General features: G+C 40.6%; 1 protein-coding gene across 1 annotated transcript; it reads left to right on the top strand.

Moving 5' to 3' along the window:
* Positions 1–3,734: 3,734 nt before the first annotated feature.
* Positions 3,735–15,668, top strand: DPPA2 (developmental pluripotency associated 2). Its single transcript, XM_027552147.1, has 7 exons — positions 3,735–3,830; positions 6,854–7,001; positions 8,413–8,573; positions 8,883–8,936; positions 9,341–9,596; positions 12,688–12,883; positions 15,388–15,668. Exons 1-7 carry the CDS (start codon positions 3,807–3,809, stop codon positions 15,494–15,496), a joined length of 948 nt encoding a protein of 315 aa, XP_027407948.1. The 5' UTR covers positions 3,735–3,806; the 3' UTR covers positions 15,497–15,668.
* The last annotated feature ends 3,929 nt before the right edge of the window (positions 15,669–19,597 follow it).

Genomic DNA, 19,597 nt, shown 5'->3' with positions numbered 1-19,597 from the left:
GACAAAATTATAGAGCATGTTCTTTTGGCTTAAAAGAAAAAAAAACTTTTGAAAAACATTTATCTAAACAAAACAATACAATGCTTTAAATATTTAGCTTATGTAGTAAATAAAATATATTTGAAATAGGTAATGCGTTTAAAAAAGATTTTAGAAATTTATTATAATTTTATTTTTGGCTGCAGTGCATCTCTGTTGCTGCACACAGGCTTCTTGTAGGTTGGTGAGCAGGGGCTGCTTGTTGTCTTCTCACTGCAGTGGCATTTTTTGTAGCAGAGTATAGGCTCTAGGTGCACGAGCTTCAATAGTTGCAGCACTTGGACTCTAGAGCATAGGTTGTGGTGCATGGTCTTTGTTGCTCCCTGGGATGTGGGATCTTCTTGGACCAGGGGTCCAGCTGGTGTCCCTTGCACGGCAAGGTGGATTCATAACCATTGGACATCAGGGAAGCCCTAGGTAATGCATTTTATTTCATAGATCCATATATAACTGTAGTTAGAAAAAGTCCTTTTTTCCTGAATTTGTGAAAGAGATGAAGTCTGGTATTTCCTTCAAAATAAGGGAGGGAGAATAGGTTGCTGCTGCTGCTGCTGCTAAGTCGCTTCAGTCATGTCCGACTCTGTGCAGCCCCATGGACTACAGCCCTCCAGGCTCCTGTCCCTGGGATTCTCCAGGCAAGAACACGGGAAGGGGTTGCCATTTCCTTCTCCAATGCATGAAAGTGAAAAGTGAAAGTGAAGTCGCTCAGTTGTGTCCTACTCTTCGAGATCCCATGGACTGCAGCCTACGAGGCTCCTCCATCCATGGGATTTTCCAGGCAAGAGTTTTGGAGTGGGGTGCCATTGCCTTCTCTGGAATAGGTGGCAGTTTAGATTAAATCAGACTGCGTGCATGCTAAATTGTATCAGTTTTGTCCAATTCTCTTCCCTGTACCCCAGATGGCAAAGAATCTGCTTGTAATGCAGGAGACCTAGGTTTGATCCCTGGGTTGGGAAGATGCCCTGCATAAGGGAATGTCAATCTACTCCAGTATTCTTGCCTGGAGAATCCCATGGACAGAGGAGCCTGGTGGGCTACAGTCTGTGGAGTCACAGAGTTGGACACGACTGAGCGACTAACACTACTATGGACTGTAACCCTCGAAGCTCCTCTGTCCATGGGATTCCTCAGTTAAGAATATTCTAGTCGGTTGTCATTTCCTTCTCCAGGGGAATTTTCCTGGGAATCCCAGGGATCTGAACTGGAGTCTCCTGCATTGTAGGCAGATTATCTACCATCTGAGCTAATAAGGAAGCCTGAATCAGTTTAGCTGGGGTCAATCGTTGTCAAAGCTTGACGACTGATCCATGAGGACTGAAGATATTACTGTCTGTTTTTATATGTTTGAACTTTCCCATAATGTAATATTTTCAAAAAGCAGGAGGAAAAAAGCCCAAGAAAATAAATAAGATAATTACATTGTAATAAATGCTAAGAAATACAGTAATGAATAGTCTTTCCACTCAAAGTCCTATCTTAACCTAAGGCACTGGACTCATTCTGTACTGGCTACCAGATCAACTCTCTTCTAAATCATCCAGAAAAAGTGTGTCATGTGGGACCACACCCAAGTCAGGAGATGAAATGTTTTCTTGGCTGAATCTCTATGGGCCAATTCAGTTTCCACCCTGAAAGGGAGTAGCCAGGATTCCAAGCATTGTCTGCTTAATCCAAAGCCATTTGGTCACACCCTGATCTAGCCAATGTTTATAGATTTTAGGTGCAGGAAGAACTACCCTGAGGGCTTGAGGAAGCACAGATTTCTGTAACTTGTCCTGTGCTCAAGGATTTTATTTTGAGGGTCTGGCTGAAGTTTCATAGTTTATTTTTCCAACCATGCATTTGTGTGTGCTCAGTCGTGTCTGATTCTTTTTGACCCTATGGACTCTAGCCTGCAATGCTCCACTGTCCATGGGATTCTCCAGGCAAGAACACTGGAGTGGGTTGCCATTTCCTCCTCCAGGGGATCTTCCCCACCCAGGGATTGAACCCAAATGTCCTGCATTGGCAGGCAGATTCTTTACCACTGCACCCCCCAGTTGTTAAGCAAATTGAGGCAGAGTCCTTGTACTTTGAATAATTTATAGTACTAAGTTAAAGTTACCTGTCAGATATGCAGATGACACCACCCTTATGGCAGAAAGTGAAGAACTAAAGAGCCTCTTGATGAAAGTGAAAGAGGAGAGTGATAAAGTTGGCTTAAAGCTCAACATTCAGAAAACTAAGACCATGGCATCCGGTCCCATCACTTCATGGGAAATAGATGGGGAGACAGTGGAAACAGTGGCTGACTTTATTTTAGGGGGCTCCAAAATCACTGCAGATGGTGACTGCAGCCATGAAATTAAAAGGCGCTTACTCCTTGGAAGGAAAGTTATGACCAACATAGACAGCATATTAAAAAGCAGAAACATTACTTTGTCAGCAAAGGTCAGTCTAGTCAAGGCTATGATTTCTCCAGTGGTCATGTACGGATATGAGAGTTGGACTATAAAGAGGGCTGAGCGCCGAAGAATTGATGCTTTTGAACTGTGGTGTTGGAGAAGACTCTTGAGAGTCCCTTGGACTGCAAGGAGATCCAACCAGTCCATCCTAAGGGAAATCAGTCCTGGGTGTTCATTGGAAGGATTGATGTTGAGGCTGAACTCTAATACCTTGGTCACCTGATGCTAAGAGCTGACTCATTTGAAAAGACCTTGATGTTGGGAAAGATTTAAGGCAAGAGGAGAAGGGGACGACAGAGGATGAGATGGTTAGATGGCATCACCGACTCAATGGACATGAGTTTGGGTAAACTCCGGAGTTGGTGATGGACAGGGAGGCCTGATGTGCTGTGGTTCATGGGGTCGCAAAGAGTTGGACATGACTGAGTGACTAAACTGACTGAAAGTTACCTGGGCTCCCTGGGTCCTGAGACCAATGGCCTCTGGGCAGAGAAAGCCTGTTATGAGACCAGTGGATGCCAGGGCTGCCATATTGTTTGTGAAGATTTTCCTTTAGAAGCTCTGACTCATTAGAATGGCCTATGAAAACATCTGTGACTTCTCCAGCCTCATCTCTTGTCACATCCTGCCCCCAACATTATCCTCCAGCAGTTCCCAAGAACTGCAGTTGTGGAGTTCCTTCTGCATTCGTTAGCAGGTCTCTTGCCTTGGTGGTTTGTCTCCTGCTGTTCTTATTCTGAATAGGCTAACCTTTCCCTTCTACTCAGCTCACCATTATTGTGGGCTTAAAATTTGTGTTTAGAGCTAGATCTTGGAGTGATAGTGTTATCCAAACACTACAATCTAAACCTAATCTCCCAGTGAGTAACACACCCTCAGCCATAAATCAGTTACAAAATACCTTTGAATTTCTATTCCCTATAAAAAAAATCCTTCAATCTATCATCAATATTAGTTACAAATATTGTTCATTTGTTTGTAACTTAACAACTGTTCTTCATTTTTTATTTTCTGAGTCTCATCTTAAAGGAATAAAACCCAAAAATTTTTTTTAAAAGTTCAGGAGTGATTATTAACTACACAGTAACTTAACTCTCACCTAATAGACAAGACTGTGTATAAAGCTGATGAAATTATCACACTGACAGATAACAAGGGAGGGTGGAAAGAGGAGGGAGGAATACAGCTCTTCTGGGAAAGAGGAAGTAGGGGACATTTGCTTACAAAAGGAAGGAGAAACTGGACTAAAACCCCTCAGGTTCAGAGGATTAAACTGCAGAGATTGAGCATTGTGGCTCTGCCTTTCTCTGAGCATTCCTTGAAATGGCATACTCAAATTACGGGAAGGTAAGTTTGGTTTTAATTTCATTCATTTTCCCACAGATTCACTTTTTATAGCTTTTCTAGAGCTCACTTCTATTTCCCTCTTGCCACAAGTCTCAGTTTCTGGATATGAGAAATCTCTGAGAATCTCCTCTTTGCAAGTGAATTATTTTCTTTCATGTGGTTGTGGTATACAGCTTGGGTGAAAGTAAAAGGGAGAAATTAAATATTTCTCTTTCTAGTTCTAAGTAAGATACTTTTTTCATAAAAAGACATGTTGTAGTTGGGCAAGATAAAATGGTAAAGAAATGGCCGGCTGCAGTGAAAAGAGTGAAAAGGGTAATACGCTTCAGACAGTAAGTTGACTAGTGGTTTTCTTTCCTTCAGGGATAAGAAGCAACCCATTCCCAACGGCCTTGCTACAAAACAAGTTTCCTGACTTTGCTTGGGTAGTCTTTAACTGCTACTGTTGCTGCTAAGCCGCTTCAGACGTGTCCAACTCTGTGCAACCCCATAGACGGCAGCCCACCAGGCTCCCCCATCCCTGGGAATCTCCAGGCAAGAACACTGGAGTGGGTTGCCATTTCCTTCTCCAATGCATGAAAGTGAAAATGAAGTCATTCAGTTGTGTCCGACTCTTAGTGACCCCATGGACTGCAGCCCACCAGGTTCCTCCGTCTGTGGGATTTTCCAGGCAAGAGTACTGGAGTGGGGTGCCATTGCCTTCTCTGAGTCTTTAACTAGATGAGAATATAAATTGAGCAGGTTTCATTCACAGGAACCACTTGAAGGAGGGAATGGCAACCCACTTCAGTATTGTTGCCTGGAGAATTCCATGGACAGAAGAGCCTGGTGGGCTACAGTCCACATGGTTGCACAGAGTCAGACACAACTGAGACACACACACACACACACACACACAAGGGGGAACACAATGCGGGTTGAAGGACAGAATTGGCCAATATTAAGTATAGAATTTATGGGCAAGTCATATAACTGTTTACCTCTTGACTGGAATGATACTTCCCCCAATAATGCCAATTTGTTTTTTTTAAGTATGTCCCAGAGTACTTTGAAAAAGTGGTGTACAAATGCAAAATCCCTAGTTGCAAGCTGAAATGTGAAAGCAAGGGGAAATTTTCAAAAAGATTTAAATGGGAAGGGAAGCCTGGTGTGCTGCAATCCATGGGGTTGCAAAGAGTCAGACACAACTTGATGACTGAACAAACAGAGGGGAAGGCGTGTCAAATGCAGATGCATCTAGCTGTTCAGAAAAGAGTGTATTACAATTGAGCTGGAATGGAGTTGATTTGCCCTTGGATTGAGAGGAAAAGTTAAAAACTTAAGCATATGTGATTCTATGACATTTAATTTCTGAGCCTCAGTTACTTCCCTGGTGGCTCAGACAATAAAGAGTGCCTGCAATGTAGGAGGCCCCGGTTCTGGGTGGGGAAGATCCCCTGGAGGAGGGCATGGCGACAACCCCCTGCAGTATTCTTGCCTGGAGAATTCCCATGGACAGAGTCTGCTGCTAAGTCGCTTCAGTCGTGTCCGACTCTGTGCAACCCCATAGACGGCAGCCCACCAGGCTCCCCCGCCCCTGGGATTCTCCAGGTAAGAACACTGGAGTGGGTTGCCACTTCCTTCTCCAATACATGAAAGTGAAAAGTGAAAGAGAAGTCGCTCAGTCGTGTGCGACTCTTAGTGATAAATATAAGTTCCTTTCTACCTATCCACTTTATCTTTCATTCATGAAATTGTTAAAAGAACACTGAGTGTCCACTGTGTACCCTGTGTTTACTGTGGAGAGTAAGACAGATACATTTGCTTCCCTCAGGTCCTGGGGCTTAAACAAGGTTGCTATGGCTGAAGCTCGGAAAGCTCAGGGGTCTTAAACTGGAAAGGAAGGCAGGGGCCCTGCTGTTCAAGAATTTACAGGCTGCATGAGGGAATTTTGTCTTTAATGGAAATATTTTATTTTTAAAAAATTATTACTTTAATAATTAAATTATTATTTACTTTTAAAAATTGGAGTATAATTGCTTTGCAATGTTGTGTTAGATTCTGCTGCTATGTGGTGAATAAGCTATGAAAAGCGAAAGTGTGGAAGTGTTAGTCACTCAGTCGTGTCCGACTCTGCGACCCCACGGACTGGAGCCCGCTAGACTCCTTTGTTCAGGGATTCTCCAGGCAAGAATATCGGAGTGGATGTTTATATATAACCCCTCATGTTTGAGACTCCCTCCCAACTAAAGTATTTTAAATAAGCAGGAGAGCAGTCTGTAGAAAGGGCATAGATGGATTTTGGAAAAACAGAAGATAATTGCTCCTGCCAGTGAGAGTTGATGCTTACTTGAATCACACAATAGAAGATGGAAAGGCAGAAACACCTTCCACATAGATTTAGGAGATAAAGTGAAAATATGTTTTAGCTGATGAAGAGACAGACTAAGAGGGAAATGGTTTCTCCAAACTCAAGATCTATGCTTTAATTTCTTCTTATTGGTCAGTTCAGTTCAGTTGGTCAGTCGTGTCCGACTCTTTGCGACCCCATGGACTGCAGCACGCTAGGCTTCCCTGTCCATTACCAACTCCCGAAGCTTACTCAAACTCATGTCATTGAGTTGGTATAAATCTACTTTTGCTCATTTCCTCATTGTTTTTCTTCTCTAATAAAGGGTCTACTGGGGGCTTCTCTGGTGGCTCAGTTGATAAAGAATCCGCTTGCAATTCAGGAAACCTGGGTTCAATCCCTGGGTTGGGAAGATCCCCTGGAGAAGGGAATGGCAGCCCACTCCAGTATTCTGGCCTGGAGATTTCCATGGACTGTATAGTCCATGGGGTCAAAAGGAGTTGGAAATGCCTGAGCAACTTTCACTTTCACACTTCACAATAAAGTGTCTACTAATCAATATCAAATTCAGGAATCTCAGTCTTGCCTTCCAACTGCTGGCTTCTCAGTTTCTTATTCATTAGTTGCGCCATGAAGTTAAACATCTTAGTGTACAGCATTAAATGAGAACAGTAATTGACACTTCCTTTTCCAGAATTTCTTTGAAGGGCCTTTAGATGAAGAAAATGTGATTCTTACATTGTATCCAGTTAATGAGGAAATTATTGAAGACCATCAAGTGGAACCAGGTGTTTCCTCAACTTCACAAGTCAAAGAGGAGGCACTGAATACAAATAATCAAGGTATGAAGACCACAGGGTTAGCTCAGTTTGCGGCCCCTCCAACTCTGGGAAGCCCAGGAAAAATAAGTTCCCCTGACTTTTAGCTATGTGACACCCAGCTTAATTCTCACCTTGATAACCTGTGGTAAGAGATTTCTCAAACTCTCATACTTCTCATTCACTAAGCACCCCTGTTTCACTTTGAAAAAGACAGTGGAGTGCTTTGAATAGAGCATGATCTTATGCAGCAACTAGATGTGAGCTCAAATTCCCAACCCACGAAGCCCAGTCTTTCATTTTGGCGAATGCCCTTTTTACGTGCCTCTTACAGAGACCAGATCATTTTTTTTCTGAGTTTTTTGTTATATATAATTGACACAGAAAACATTGTGTAATTTTAAGGTATATAATGTGATGATTGATGTATGTGTCTATTGCAAAATGATGACCAAATAAGATTAAGAACAATAATAAGAAATTAAGAAATGATGACAAAATAAGAACACATCCATCATCTCACACGGTTAACTCCCTTCACCATGGGGAGAACATTTTAAGATTTACTCTCTAATTTTTAGGAATACATTATAGTATTGACTATAGTTATGTTGATATGCATTAGATCCCTAGAACTTACTCATCTTATAACTGAAAATTTGTACCCTTTGATCCAGGGAAACTCCCCATTTCCCCTGCCCCCAGTTCCTGGCAACCACCAATATACTCTCTGTGCCTGAATTTAGCTTTTTTAAATTCCACATATAAGACCAGATGGTATTTGGGAGGCTAAATCACTTTGAAAACATCTAGTCTTTTGCTTGGTGAGTAATTACTGATAAAATATCTAGTCGATTCTTCGTATCTGTTCTTGGGGCTTCATATAGAGGCATCAATTAAGTATGTTTAGAATGCTTTTATTTGGCAGGGGCAAATAACAAGGGCTTCAGGATAGAGCAGATAGAGACACATTAAATCTAAGCAAAGTGATGTGAGACAGGGTAACTTTTCTTTGTTGAGGAAAATGAGGCATGTGGACAGAATGGAGGACTGTTGTTGGATAGGGTGGTTTTAATGATTTCTATAAGGACAGATAGTTTGTGGACCAGCATCTGGACATTTTGGAGAGCAATCCAATGTAATGTTCTATTCAGGAAGTTGGTGATGGCTGTAAAAAACAGTTTGCTGAATGTAGTACAAAAAAATTTATAATTTCAAAATGTGGGTATGAGTCCTAGGTCTGCCATTTTCATGGTGGTGTGATCTTGGGCAAGTCATTGAATTCTGAATTTATTACCTTATTTGTAAGATGAAGAAAAAATACTGGATATGTATATGTGCAAATTGAGTTGTGGGGAGTTAGAACTTCATAAAATTAAAAAGATTTTTTCAAATAGATTAATGAATTGCTGTTTTGGTTCCCTTCTTTCCTCAGTTCCTCTTCCTCAAACAAATGAGCTTGAGGAAGATTGTCCAAGTTCTAGCTTTAGAAGATCATTTTGTCCCTTGCCGACCACACTGCCTCCGATTAACGATGTGAGTCGGGATACTTTGCGGAACTGGTGCCAACAACTTAAGCTGAGTACTGACGGCCAGGTGAGTGCACTGGTGGGAATCTCTGGTGCTTGGAACAAGCGTGGGAGCTCTGCCAGCTTTTAATTTTTATGAGAAGTAAAGTTGCTAAGTCGTGTATGACTCTGTGATCCCATGGACTGTACCCTAACAGGCTCCTCCATCTGTGGAATTTTCCAGGCAAGAGCACTGGAGTTGGTTGCCATTTCCTTCTCCAGAGGATTTTCCTGACCTGGGATCGAACCCAGGTCTCCTGCATTGCAGGCAGATGCTTTACCCTCTGAGCCACTGGGAAAGCTCTTTAATTTTAATTTCCCTTGTTAATTTCCTTAGAAAATAGAAGTTTATCGGAGACTCCAGGAACATGCTTTTCCTGAAAAAGATCAGGTGAGTGAGGAATGTGGTGATGTAAGTTCTGTAAATTTTCCCTCTTCTCCACCATCTCTATACCTTGTACCTCGAAGGCAAGGTTTCTCATTCAAGACAATTGGCATCTGGAGCCAATTAGTTTCTTTTTCTCCTGCAGGTTGTCCTGTGCATTTTAGGATGTTTAGTAGGCTAAATATCCCTGGATTCTACCCACAATGTGTCAGTGACCTCCCTCCCCCTACACACAGTTTAGCAAACAAAATTTCTCCCAGCTGAGAGTCACTACTTTGAGGGAACTGACATTCTTAAACCATTTCTACACTGACATACACAGGTCAATGCATGAAGAATGATAAAACCGGCACAAATGTGCTTAGGGCAGTGGCACGTCACTGTATACTCATTGTGAATTTCATTTGCAGTATATTCCTAAATCATCACGGGAGGCCCGAATGCACTCATGTTCAAGGAAGCACAGCATGGTGACCAAGAGGGGAAGTGTACAGAAAAGGAAGATGAGTGAGAGTCAGGAAAGGACTAACATGGTTGAGGTGGTAACTTCACCTCAGGTAGCCATGCTGGCAGCATGGTCAAGAATTGCGGCAAAGGCTGTTCAACCAAAGGCTGTGAATTCACGTGCCCTTCGTGCCTCTGAATCCTTTCTGCCACAAGCCTCAGGTAAGATCAACCTTAAACAGTGGTTACCATGCCAGTGAAAGAAGGCACTCTGTTTTTAAAAAATTGCTTTATTTTTTGGTTTCACTACATGGCATGTGGGATCTTAGTTCCCCACCCAGGGATTGAACCTGTGCCCCCTGCATTGAAAGAGTGAAGTCTTAACCACTGGACCTTCAAGGAAGTCCCAGAAGACACATACTAATGGTAGTTACAGTGAAAGGGTTAAAATAGCTGCAGATGCAATGTTAGCTTCACAGAGGGCTTATCTTTCGATTGATAGTCAAGTTTTGCCTGAATGGCTCTGAGTCAGGTGACTAAGTTGGGGACACTTTCTCATCACTAAGCAGAAGGTGGGAAGAAAGCATAATCTGAGAGTGAGGCCATCCACAGCCAGAGATCTTCCCCTTTCTCTTGGAGAAACCCAAGGTTTCTCAGTGTAAACCCTAGTATCCTGATTTATAAAATTGAAGATTTCAACTATTCGACTTCATAGAATGACTGCGAGGCTTATGAGATACAACTTGGCATATTAAAAGTAGGCGATAAATAATTGAAATATTTCTTGAGAAATCTTGAGTGAGCATAACTTAGCTTCATCTTTCTCCAGTTCCTGCTTCTCTATCTCATATTTCTGTTTTCATTTCCAGAAAAACCCACCTCTGGTCAGTACAAAGTCACTGTCTTCTGTGGCTTGAATTCTTTTCCCTCCTCTACCCCATTTCCAGAGGTGTCTGAATCCTGTTATTCAGGACTGACTTGTGTGGCCATGCGCATTGTTCACCACACAAAGAACCCAGACAAAAAAAGAAAAGACTGGGAGCTAAAATTGGCCTGCTGACTGCCCCCCACCCCCCATCTATACTTCCTTCTATGAGGAGAAATGAGCACCTTTTACTAATTTTCAAAAGCAGTATCCAGCCACAAAGCTGTCTAGGAGACCTGCTTCCCCAACGATGACACCTCTTTCTAATTTTCATTAATGTGCCATATGAGCGAGTGGCACCCCACACTTACCATTTTAGTTCCTCTTCATCCAGCAGTTATCAAGCACCTACTGGGATACAGGAGAGTGCCTAGCCACTATGTATATTGTGCCATAGCAGCTTTACTCTTTTTAAGTTTATTTCTTTAAAATTTATTATATTGAAGTCATAATTGATTTACAAAATTGTGTTAATTTATACTGTATGGCAAAGTGATTCAGTTATATATACACACACATTCTTTTTCATATTCTTTTCCATTATGACATCACAGGATATTGAATATAGCTCCTTGTGTCCATTCTATATATAATAGCTCGCATCTGCTAATCTCAAACTTCCAATCCATCCTTCCCACACCCCTCCCGCTTGGCAACCACAAGTCTTCATCCTCTGTGTCTGAACCTGTTTCCACTTCGTAGATAAGTTCATTTGTGTCCATATTTTAGATTCCACATGTAAGTGATATCATATGGTATTCGTCTTTCTCTTTCTGACTTACTTTACTTAGTATGAGATTCTCAGGTCCATCTCCAGATCCATCCATGTTGCTGTAAATGGCATTGTTTCATTCTTCTTTATGGTTGAGTAATATTCCGTTGGGGCTTCCCAGATGGCACAGTGGCAAAGAATCCACCTGCCAATACAGGAGATTGGGTTTGATCCCTGGGTCAGGAAGATCCCCTGAAGGAAATGGCAACCTGTTCCAATATTCTTGCCTGGGAAATTCTTGCCTGGTAGGCTACAGTCCATGGGGTTGCAAAGAGTTGGACATGACTGAGTGAGTGAGCACAATATGCCATTCCATTCCATTCCATCTTCTTTATCCATTTGTTGATGGACATTTAGATTTTTTCCCATGTTTTGGCTATTGTAAATAGTGCTGCTATGAACACTGGGGTGCATGTATGGTTTTGAATTATAGTTTTGTCTGAATATAGGAAATGGATGGCTGGATTATATGGAAATTTCTACTTTTATGGTGTCATGTCTTATATTTAAATCTTTAAGCCATTTTGAGTTAGTTTTTGTATGTGGCATAAGGATGCATTCTACCTTGATTGATTTACATGCAGCTGTAACTTTCCCAACACCATTTGCTGAAGAGACTGTCTCTTCTCCATTGTACACTCTTGCCTCCTTTGTCAAAGATTAGTTGAGGCAAGTGTGTGGGTTCATTTCTGGGCTCTCTTTTCCGTTCCATTGGCCCAAATGTCTGTTTTTGTGCCAATACCATGCTGTTTTCATTAATGTACTTTGTAGTGTTATCTGAAGTCTGAGAGGTTTATGCTCCTTCTTTGCTCTTTTTCCTCAGGATTGTTTGATAATTCAGGCTCTTATGGTTCCATATCAATTTTAGGATTACTTGTTCTAGTTCTGTGAAAAATCTCATGGGTGATTCGATAGGGAACACATTAAGTCTGTAGATTGCTTTGGATGGTATAGCCATTTAAACAATATTAGTTCTACTATCCAAGAGCATGGTAATCTCTACTCCTGTTTTATAGAGTGGGGAGATTTTATAGCTACTTAAACTTACATTGCTTGATCCTTTCTCTAAATTTCAGACACTGGATATCTACTCCCAGTAGATAGGACTTCCTCTGTTGTCTCTCAAATATCTCATCTCCCCAATTAGATTGTTTCTTTGACTTTTAAACAAAGCTCTTTCTGCCTGTTTTCTATGGTTGAGGTAGTACAATGTAGTGGTTAGGCAAATGGACCGTGAGTCTAGAATACCTATATCTTTGTTTTGGTTCTGGGAAAATTATGTTCTTTTAACACTGTAAACTTCATTTATTTCACCTGTAAATTAAGGCAAATACTAATAATGTTCTTAAGAATAAATATATTAATACATGTAAATAACTTAGCAAAATCTAGACACAAAGCAAGGCTTCCCAAAAGTTAATTGTTGGTGCCCCTTGTGCTGTGTAGTTTGTGAATCAGACTATGGTGTCTTTTGGTCTACATTTTTTATGCTTCTTATTCAGTTGATTCATCAATAGAATATAAGAGTGAAATTAAGAGAGACTCACTGAGGGGTTGAATTGGGGTGCTGTTATCTGATCTTAGCAGTTTATATTTGCTTGTTTTTCCCCATCTAGGTGTCCGGTGGTGTGTGGTCCATGGCAGACCACTCTTGGCAGACACAGAAGGTTGGGTTCGCCTGCAGTTCCAAGCAGGTCAGACCTGGGTGCCTGACACCCCCAGGAGGATGACCTCCCTCTTCATGTTACCTGCCTGCACTTTTGCACCCCCAGACCTGGAAGACAACCTGTTATGCCCTGAATGCACTAAGAGGTACCCCTTAAGTATATTTTTAAGTATGGCACACAGAACAGTAGATGGCTAGATGGGTTTCTGGATAATTTGGTGGGAAAAGGCACAGGGTAAGCATGCTGTTTCATTAATTTGCCATATAGATCAGAATCCATATGCCATATATCCAGAAAGCCATATAGAATTTTCATGCAATGCAGGAGACCCTGGTTTGATTCCTGGGTTGGGAAGATCCACTAGAGAAGGGATAGACTATCCACTCCAGTATTCTCAGGCTTCCCTTGTGGCTCAACTGGTAAAGAATCTACCTACAATGTGGGAGACCTGGGTTTGATCCCTGGGCTTGGAAGATCCCCTGGAGAAGGGAAAGGCTACCCACTCCAGTATTCTGGCCTGGAGAATTCCATGGACTGTATAGCCCATGGAGTCACAAAGAGTTGTACATGACTGAGCGAGTTTAACTTTCAGGGAAATAGGAAGCAAACATAATTTAGTGATAGATTAGAACTCAGATAAATATGGCTTCTTCTTAGCAACCTTAACAAAGTATCTGACAAGTTGGACCTTAACTGTCTCAGTATTAGAGAGATCTATTCTTTTTGTTGTTATTGTTTTTTGGTTATGCTGGATCTTCTTTGCTGCATGTGGGCTTTCTCTAGTCGCATCGAGCTGGGGCTACCCTTCATTGCAGTGCATGGGCTGCTTGTTGTGGTAGCTTCTCTTGTTGTGGGACACAGGCTCTAGGCACAGGCTTCAGTAGTTGTGGTGCATGGGCTTAGCTGCTTCTCAATATGTGGAATCTTCCCAGACCAGGGACTGAAACCTCGTCCACTGCATTGGCAGTTGGATTCTTATCGACTCTACCACCAGGGAAGTCGGAGACATCTGTTTTAAGAAAGAAAAAATTAGAGTTCTACCATATGTCAGATACTTAGCTGGGGATACAAAAATTAATAAGATAAAACCCATTTAGCATGCCGGGATGAAAATGACTAAGAGATGCTATGAAAATATATGGTTAGTACTTATATTGGAGTGACTTAGGGAAATTTTAGAAAGGATTACATGTACTGAGGAAGAACTCACCAGTTAGAAATTAACAATTTGGGCATTTTGGTAGTGAAAACAACCCATACCAATACCTGAAAGTGGAAGAATATGACCTACTTACGGACTGCAAATAGACCAGTAAATTGAAGCTTATTGATGAGTAAGAATATAAAGGGGAGGAGCAGACTACTGGTTTTATATCTATATTAAAGGTCTCTTATATTATCCTGCAGGTCATAGTCTCTCAGTCACTTTTGGGACATAAGACTTCTTTGAGAAAATGATAATAATGACATACCCTCCATCCAAGAAAATACACATTAGCAATACACACAAGCAGTGCTTTAGGTTTTATGTAGACACATACTTCCCAATGGTCATCCATGAGTACAAAATCCAGCTTATGGTGATAGAATTGGCTGGAGGTGATGTAAGATTGGTGTGATGGGAAATTATACTATTTTTTTTTTTTGGATGGTAGACTGAAATCTTGCAACAGAAACTAGATTGAAAGGTAAGAGATTATTGTAATAATTCTGGAAAGATGTAATTTATGACCTTTACAAATAATTTAAACAGAAATGTAAGAGTTTCAGGAGTGTAGAGAAACAGGATGCCATCTTATTAGAGGATAGGTATTAATAGAAGTTCAGCTCGATGGCCAAAAATTATATGTGGTACATACTTGACATGTGTCCAGTGTTCAGAAAGTATGAGTTAGAGAGAAACATCTTTGGGAATTAGAGGGACTGCAGAAAAATCTTAAAGAGAATCAGCTTATTGATGACAAGTGAACAATGAAGACTGAAAAAGTGCAGCTAGAGGTTGGGAGAGAAGTGAGAAAGCCAAGGGTAGAGAGTTTCAGAAGGAAATGGTTGGCAGTAAGAGAGCCATGTAAGATGGTGATTAATGCAGTGCTGTTGTGAATGTCAATTTGGGACACTACTGGTGGTCTTTTAGAGAGTCGGTTGAGAGGGTCAGGTGATAGTTGGAGTAGAGCATGTGAAGACCTAGGAACAAGTCATATTGATGATATCTACTACTTGACCTGAGCAAGAGGAGATAGCAATTGAGGCTGTAATGTCAAGGGAGCTTGTTTTTGTCTTTCCTTCCTTCCGTCCTTTTTTTTTTTTTTTAAAGGGAAAACCAAGAGCTTTGTGAACAGAGAGGGCATTTGGAGAGAAGCTGTGAGGAGGAAAGGGAGGGTATAAAGATAAAGGTGGCAGAACCAATTGTAGTATACAGAATAGGAACCCTGATATTATTAAGTGGACAATCTTTCTTTTGTTTACCACATAAAATATTTTTAATTTTTTTTAATCTTTTTAATTTTAAAATCCTTTAGATGGTAGGGCAAACTACTCAGACTCCAGAAGTATATTCCTTATTTTATTGATCATTTTCAAGGATTTGGTATGGAATAATCTATCTTATTCTTAACATTTTTCAAAATTCTTTTCTGATTTGCTTTATAGGAATAAGAAGATTATGAAAAGATTAATCACAATGGGGAGGAGGAAGAAACCTGGTTTGGATACATCAACATCATTACTTTCAAATGGACCACGTTTTAAAAAAGAATAAGTGATTACCAGAAGGGAAGGAATGGGAGGTGGAGAAATGGGTGAAGAGGGTAATTTTATGGTAATCATGGTAACTAGATTTTTGTAGTATCAAATACCGAATTACTATGTTGTATATCTGTAGTGGGTATGTGCGTGGGTGTGCTCAATTACTCAGCTGTTCAGTTGTGCTTGATTCTTTGGGAACTCATGGACTTCGGTCTGCCAGGCTTTGCTGTCCATGGAATTTTCCAGGCAAGAATACTGGTGGAGGACTTGCCATTTCCTTCTCCAGGGGAAACTTCCTGACCCAGGGATCAAACCTGCATCTCCTGCATTGGCAGGAGGATTCTTTACCACTGTGCCATCTGGGAAGCCCTGTACATTTGTAACATAATGTTTTATATGGTTTTACCTCAAGTTTTAAAAAGCTAGAATTCACCACTGAAGTCATCTGGTCTTGGACTTTTGCTTGATGAGAAGTTTTTGATTATTGATTCAATATCCTTACTAGTAATTAGGGGAAAAAGGATAAATGGTGGAGAGCCCACAGTTAAAGTGATTCACATCCCAATGACTGCTATACTCTGTTCTCACCATCCTCCGTGTGGCCTGATGCCTTAAGTACAGATGGGAATGTCTGTATTCTGTACTTAAGGTTTACCTGAAAGTGACTGTTACTAGCTATATATTGATAGAATGTAATTTGGTTTTGTTTTAGTTAATACAGTTTTTTAGCAGTTTTTGACTTAATGCTGGATAATCCTTTGTCTGGATGTACCGTAATATATCCATTCATATCTTGAAGGCCACCTTGGTTACTTCCAAGTTTTGGCAATTATGAATAAAGCTGCTATAAACATTTGTGTGCAGGTTTTTGTGTGAACACACAGTTTTCAACTCTTTTGGGTAAATATCAAGGAGTGTCATTTCTGAATCTTATAAAGTCTTCCGAAGTGGCTCTCCTGTTCTGTATTCCCACCAGCAATGAATGAGACTTTCTCCTGCTCCACATCCTCACTAGTGTTTGAGGTTGCTTGTTAGTGCTTTGGATCTTGGCCATTCTTAAAGGTGTGCAGTAGTACAATTTTAATTTGCAATTCCCTAGTGATATATGATTAGGACATCTTTTCATGTATTTCGTTAGGTCAATAAGGAATAAGAAAATAAAAGATTTTTAGTTTCTTTTATTTCTTCTCTAGAAATCTTCCTTTCTTTGGAGCTGACTTTCTGACCTATATTACATTTTTTCTAAAGCTTTTTTTTTTTTTTACAAAATAGAATCCAGCTCTATTAAGCCAGACATTAATTTGCAAGAGGTTTGTAAAACAATGTAACTCTTCTGGCTAAATTTCTTTGCAGTTCAGTTCAGTTCAGTAGCTCAGTTGTGTCCGACTCTTTGCGACCCCATGAATTGCAGCACACCAGGCCTCCCTGTCCATTACCAACTCCCGGACTTCACTCAAACTCATGTCCATCGAGTCAGTGATGCCATCCAGCCATCTCATCCTCTGTCATCCCCTTCTCCTCCTCCTGCTCCCAATCCCTCCCAGCATCAGAGTCTTTTCCAGTGAGTCAACTCTTCACGTGAGGTGGCCAAAGTTATTGGAGTTTCAGCTTTAGCATCAGTCCTTCCAAAGAACACCCAGGACTGATCTGCTTTAGGATGGACCGGTTGGATCTCCTTGCAGTCCAAGGGACTCTCAAGAGTCTTCTCCAACACCACAGTTCAAAAGCATCAATTCTTCAGCACTCAGCCTTCTTCACAGTCCAACTCTCACATCCATACATGACTACTGGAAAAACCATAGCCTTGACTAGACAGACCTTTGTTGGGAAAGTAATGTCTCTGCTTTTCAATATGCTATCTAGGTTGGTCATAACTTTCCTTCCAAGGAGTAAGTGTCCTTTAATTTCATGGCTGCAATCACCATCTGCAGTGATTTTGGAGCCCAAAAAAATAAAGTCTGACACTGTTTCCACTGTTTCCCCATCTATATCCCATGAAGTGACGGGACCAGATGCCATGATCTTTGTTTTCTGAATGTTGAGCTTTAAGCCAACTTTTTCACTCTCCACTTTCACTTTCATCAAGAGGCTTTTTAGTTCCTCTTCACTTTCTGCCATAAGGTGGTGTCATCTGCATATCTGAGGTTATTGATATTTCTCCTGGCAATCTTGATTCCAGCTTGTGTTTCTTCCAGCCCAGCATTTCTCATGATGTACTCTGCATATAAGTTAAATAAACAGGGTGACAATATACAGCTTTGACATACTCCTTTTCCTATTTGGAACCAGTCTGTTGTTCCATGTCCAGTTCTAACTGTTGCTTCCTGACCTGCATATAGGTTTCTCAAGAGGCAGGTCAGGTGCTCTGGTATTCCCATCTCTTTCAGAATTTTCCACAGTTTATTGTGATCCACACAGTCAAAGGCTTTGGCATAGTCAATAAAGCAGAAATAGATGTTTTTCTGGAACTCTCTTCCTTTTTTGATGATCCAGCAGATGTTGGCAATTTGATCTCTGGTTCCTCTGCCTTTTCTAAAACCAGCTGGAACGTCTGGGAGTTCATGGTTCATGTATTGCTAAAGCCTTGGTTGGAGAATTTTGAGCATTACTTTACTAGTGTGTGAGATGAGTGCAATTGTGCGGTAGTTTGAGCATTCTTTGGCATTGCCTTTCTTTTAGAGAAATATGTTTCATAAAGATATTTAAGTAACAGGTTTATTATTACTTTTAATGAACAAATATTTTAGAAAAATTTCTCTGTTTTAATGTCTCATCTGGCAACTATTGATAGACAAGCAATATCTCAATAATTCTCAATTTTTAAGAGTGCAGAGGAGCTACAAGACCAAATTGGTGAGAATCATTGAGCTAGTCCAACTCTCTCTCTCTTGTTCCGTCAATTTTTAGAGGCTTGGAGTGAGAAGAGGCCCAGGAGATTGTGGCCCTGGTCCTGACATTCTTAATTGGTGTAAACCTTTGAAAACAGTTGTATCTGGAACACCTCCTCGACAGTGTATTCAGTGTCTCTCTTCATTGGATCTTTATCTGGCTTTAAACATCTATGAGCTTTTTTTAAAAAAAAAGGCCTGTCTATATATGTATCTCCCCCCACTTTACAACTGCTAGGTCCTTCTACCAGACATTGTTCACACTCACATTCTTACTTTCTCATCTTCCATTCAGTCATTCAATATGTATTTATTGCAAACTAGCTACATACTGTATATAGTTCTAGATGTTGATAACTCAGCAATGAGTTAAACAAAATCCTTGCTCTTTTAAATCTTACAGTCTAGTGATTATATAGGTGTCCTGAAAATAGTGCCCAGAACTTATAAATGGGTAGAAAAAAATTGCTCAATGTCTTTCATTGCAGTGCTGGGGTATGCCTGTGTGCGAGCTCAGTCATGTCCTACTCTTTGTGACCCCATGGATTGTAGCATGCCAGGCTCCTCTGTCCATGGGATTTTCCAGGCAAGAATACTCAAATGGTTTGCCATTTTCTTCTTCACCTGGGGTATATCTTTGACCTTATGTTGAATAAGCTGTCTTAGAACTTTGTAGGAGTAGAGGCCAACTTGGCAGAAAACTGATAGAAATGCAAATAATTCTTGTCTGAGAGCAACATAAATAATTCCTATCCCTAGTAATACAAATGGATTTTGTTAGTAGAGATGGAGTTATTTCCAGCTCCTGACATTACAGTTTATTGCTTAATAGGATATTAGTGTTTTTGCAACTATTAGCAAATTTATTTCAGCTTCCCTTTGGCTGATAATCTAAATCTCTGATACAAATTCTTATTTGAACAAATTCATACTTGTTCAAATATGGTATCAAATATTACTTCAAATATGGTAGTAATAAAACCTACCATATTACTGATTCCCTCATTATTTAAGATAATAATGGATGAATAGTTTATTATGATGAGTAAAATCTTTGTCATGTGTTCATTTCATACTTTTTTAAGACATTTGTTTTCAACCTGTTGAAAATTACTATTGCTTAGACTATAAGAAGCAGGGTAAGATCACGGCTCTTAACTGGTGGCATAGTGAAAGTGGAAGTCAATCAGTTGTGTCCAACTCTTTGTGATCCCATGGACTGTATA

The sequence above is a fragment of the Bos indicus x Bos taurus genome, chromosome 1 (assembly GCF_003369695.1).
Source record: "Bos indicus x Bos taurus breed Angus x Brahman F1 hybrid chromosome 1, Bos_hybrid_MaternalHap_v2.0, whole genome shotgun sequence".
In the NCBI taxonomy this organism is placed as follows: domain Eukaryota; kingdom Metazoa; phylum Chordata; class Mammalia; order Artiodactyla; family Bovidae; genus Bos; species Bos indicus x Bos taurus.
Note: the sequence above shows the minus strand (reverse complement) of the source record. Positions and strands in the feature narration are given on the sequence as shown.

Bases quoted from the DNA above. Each gene is read 5' to 3' on its own strand.
- DPPA2 (XM_027552147.1), top strand. From the start codon at position 3,807: ATGGCATACTCAAATTACGGGAAG. The intron at 7,002-8,412 runs GTATGAAGACCA...TTCTTTCCTCAG, and splicing joins ACTGAATACAAATAATCAAG to TTCCTCTTCCTCAAACAAAT. The intron at 8,937-9,340 runs GTGAGTGAGGAA...TTTCATTTGCAG, and splicing joins CTTTTCCTGAAAAAGATCAG to TATATTCCTAAATCATCACG.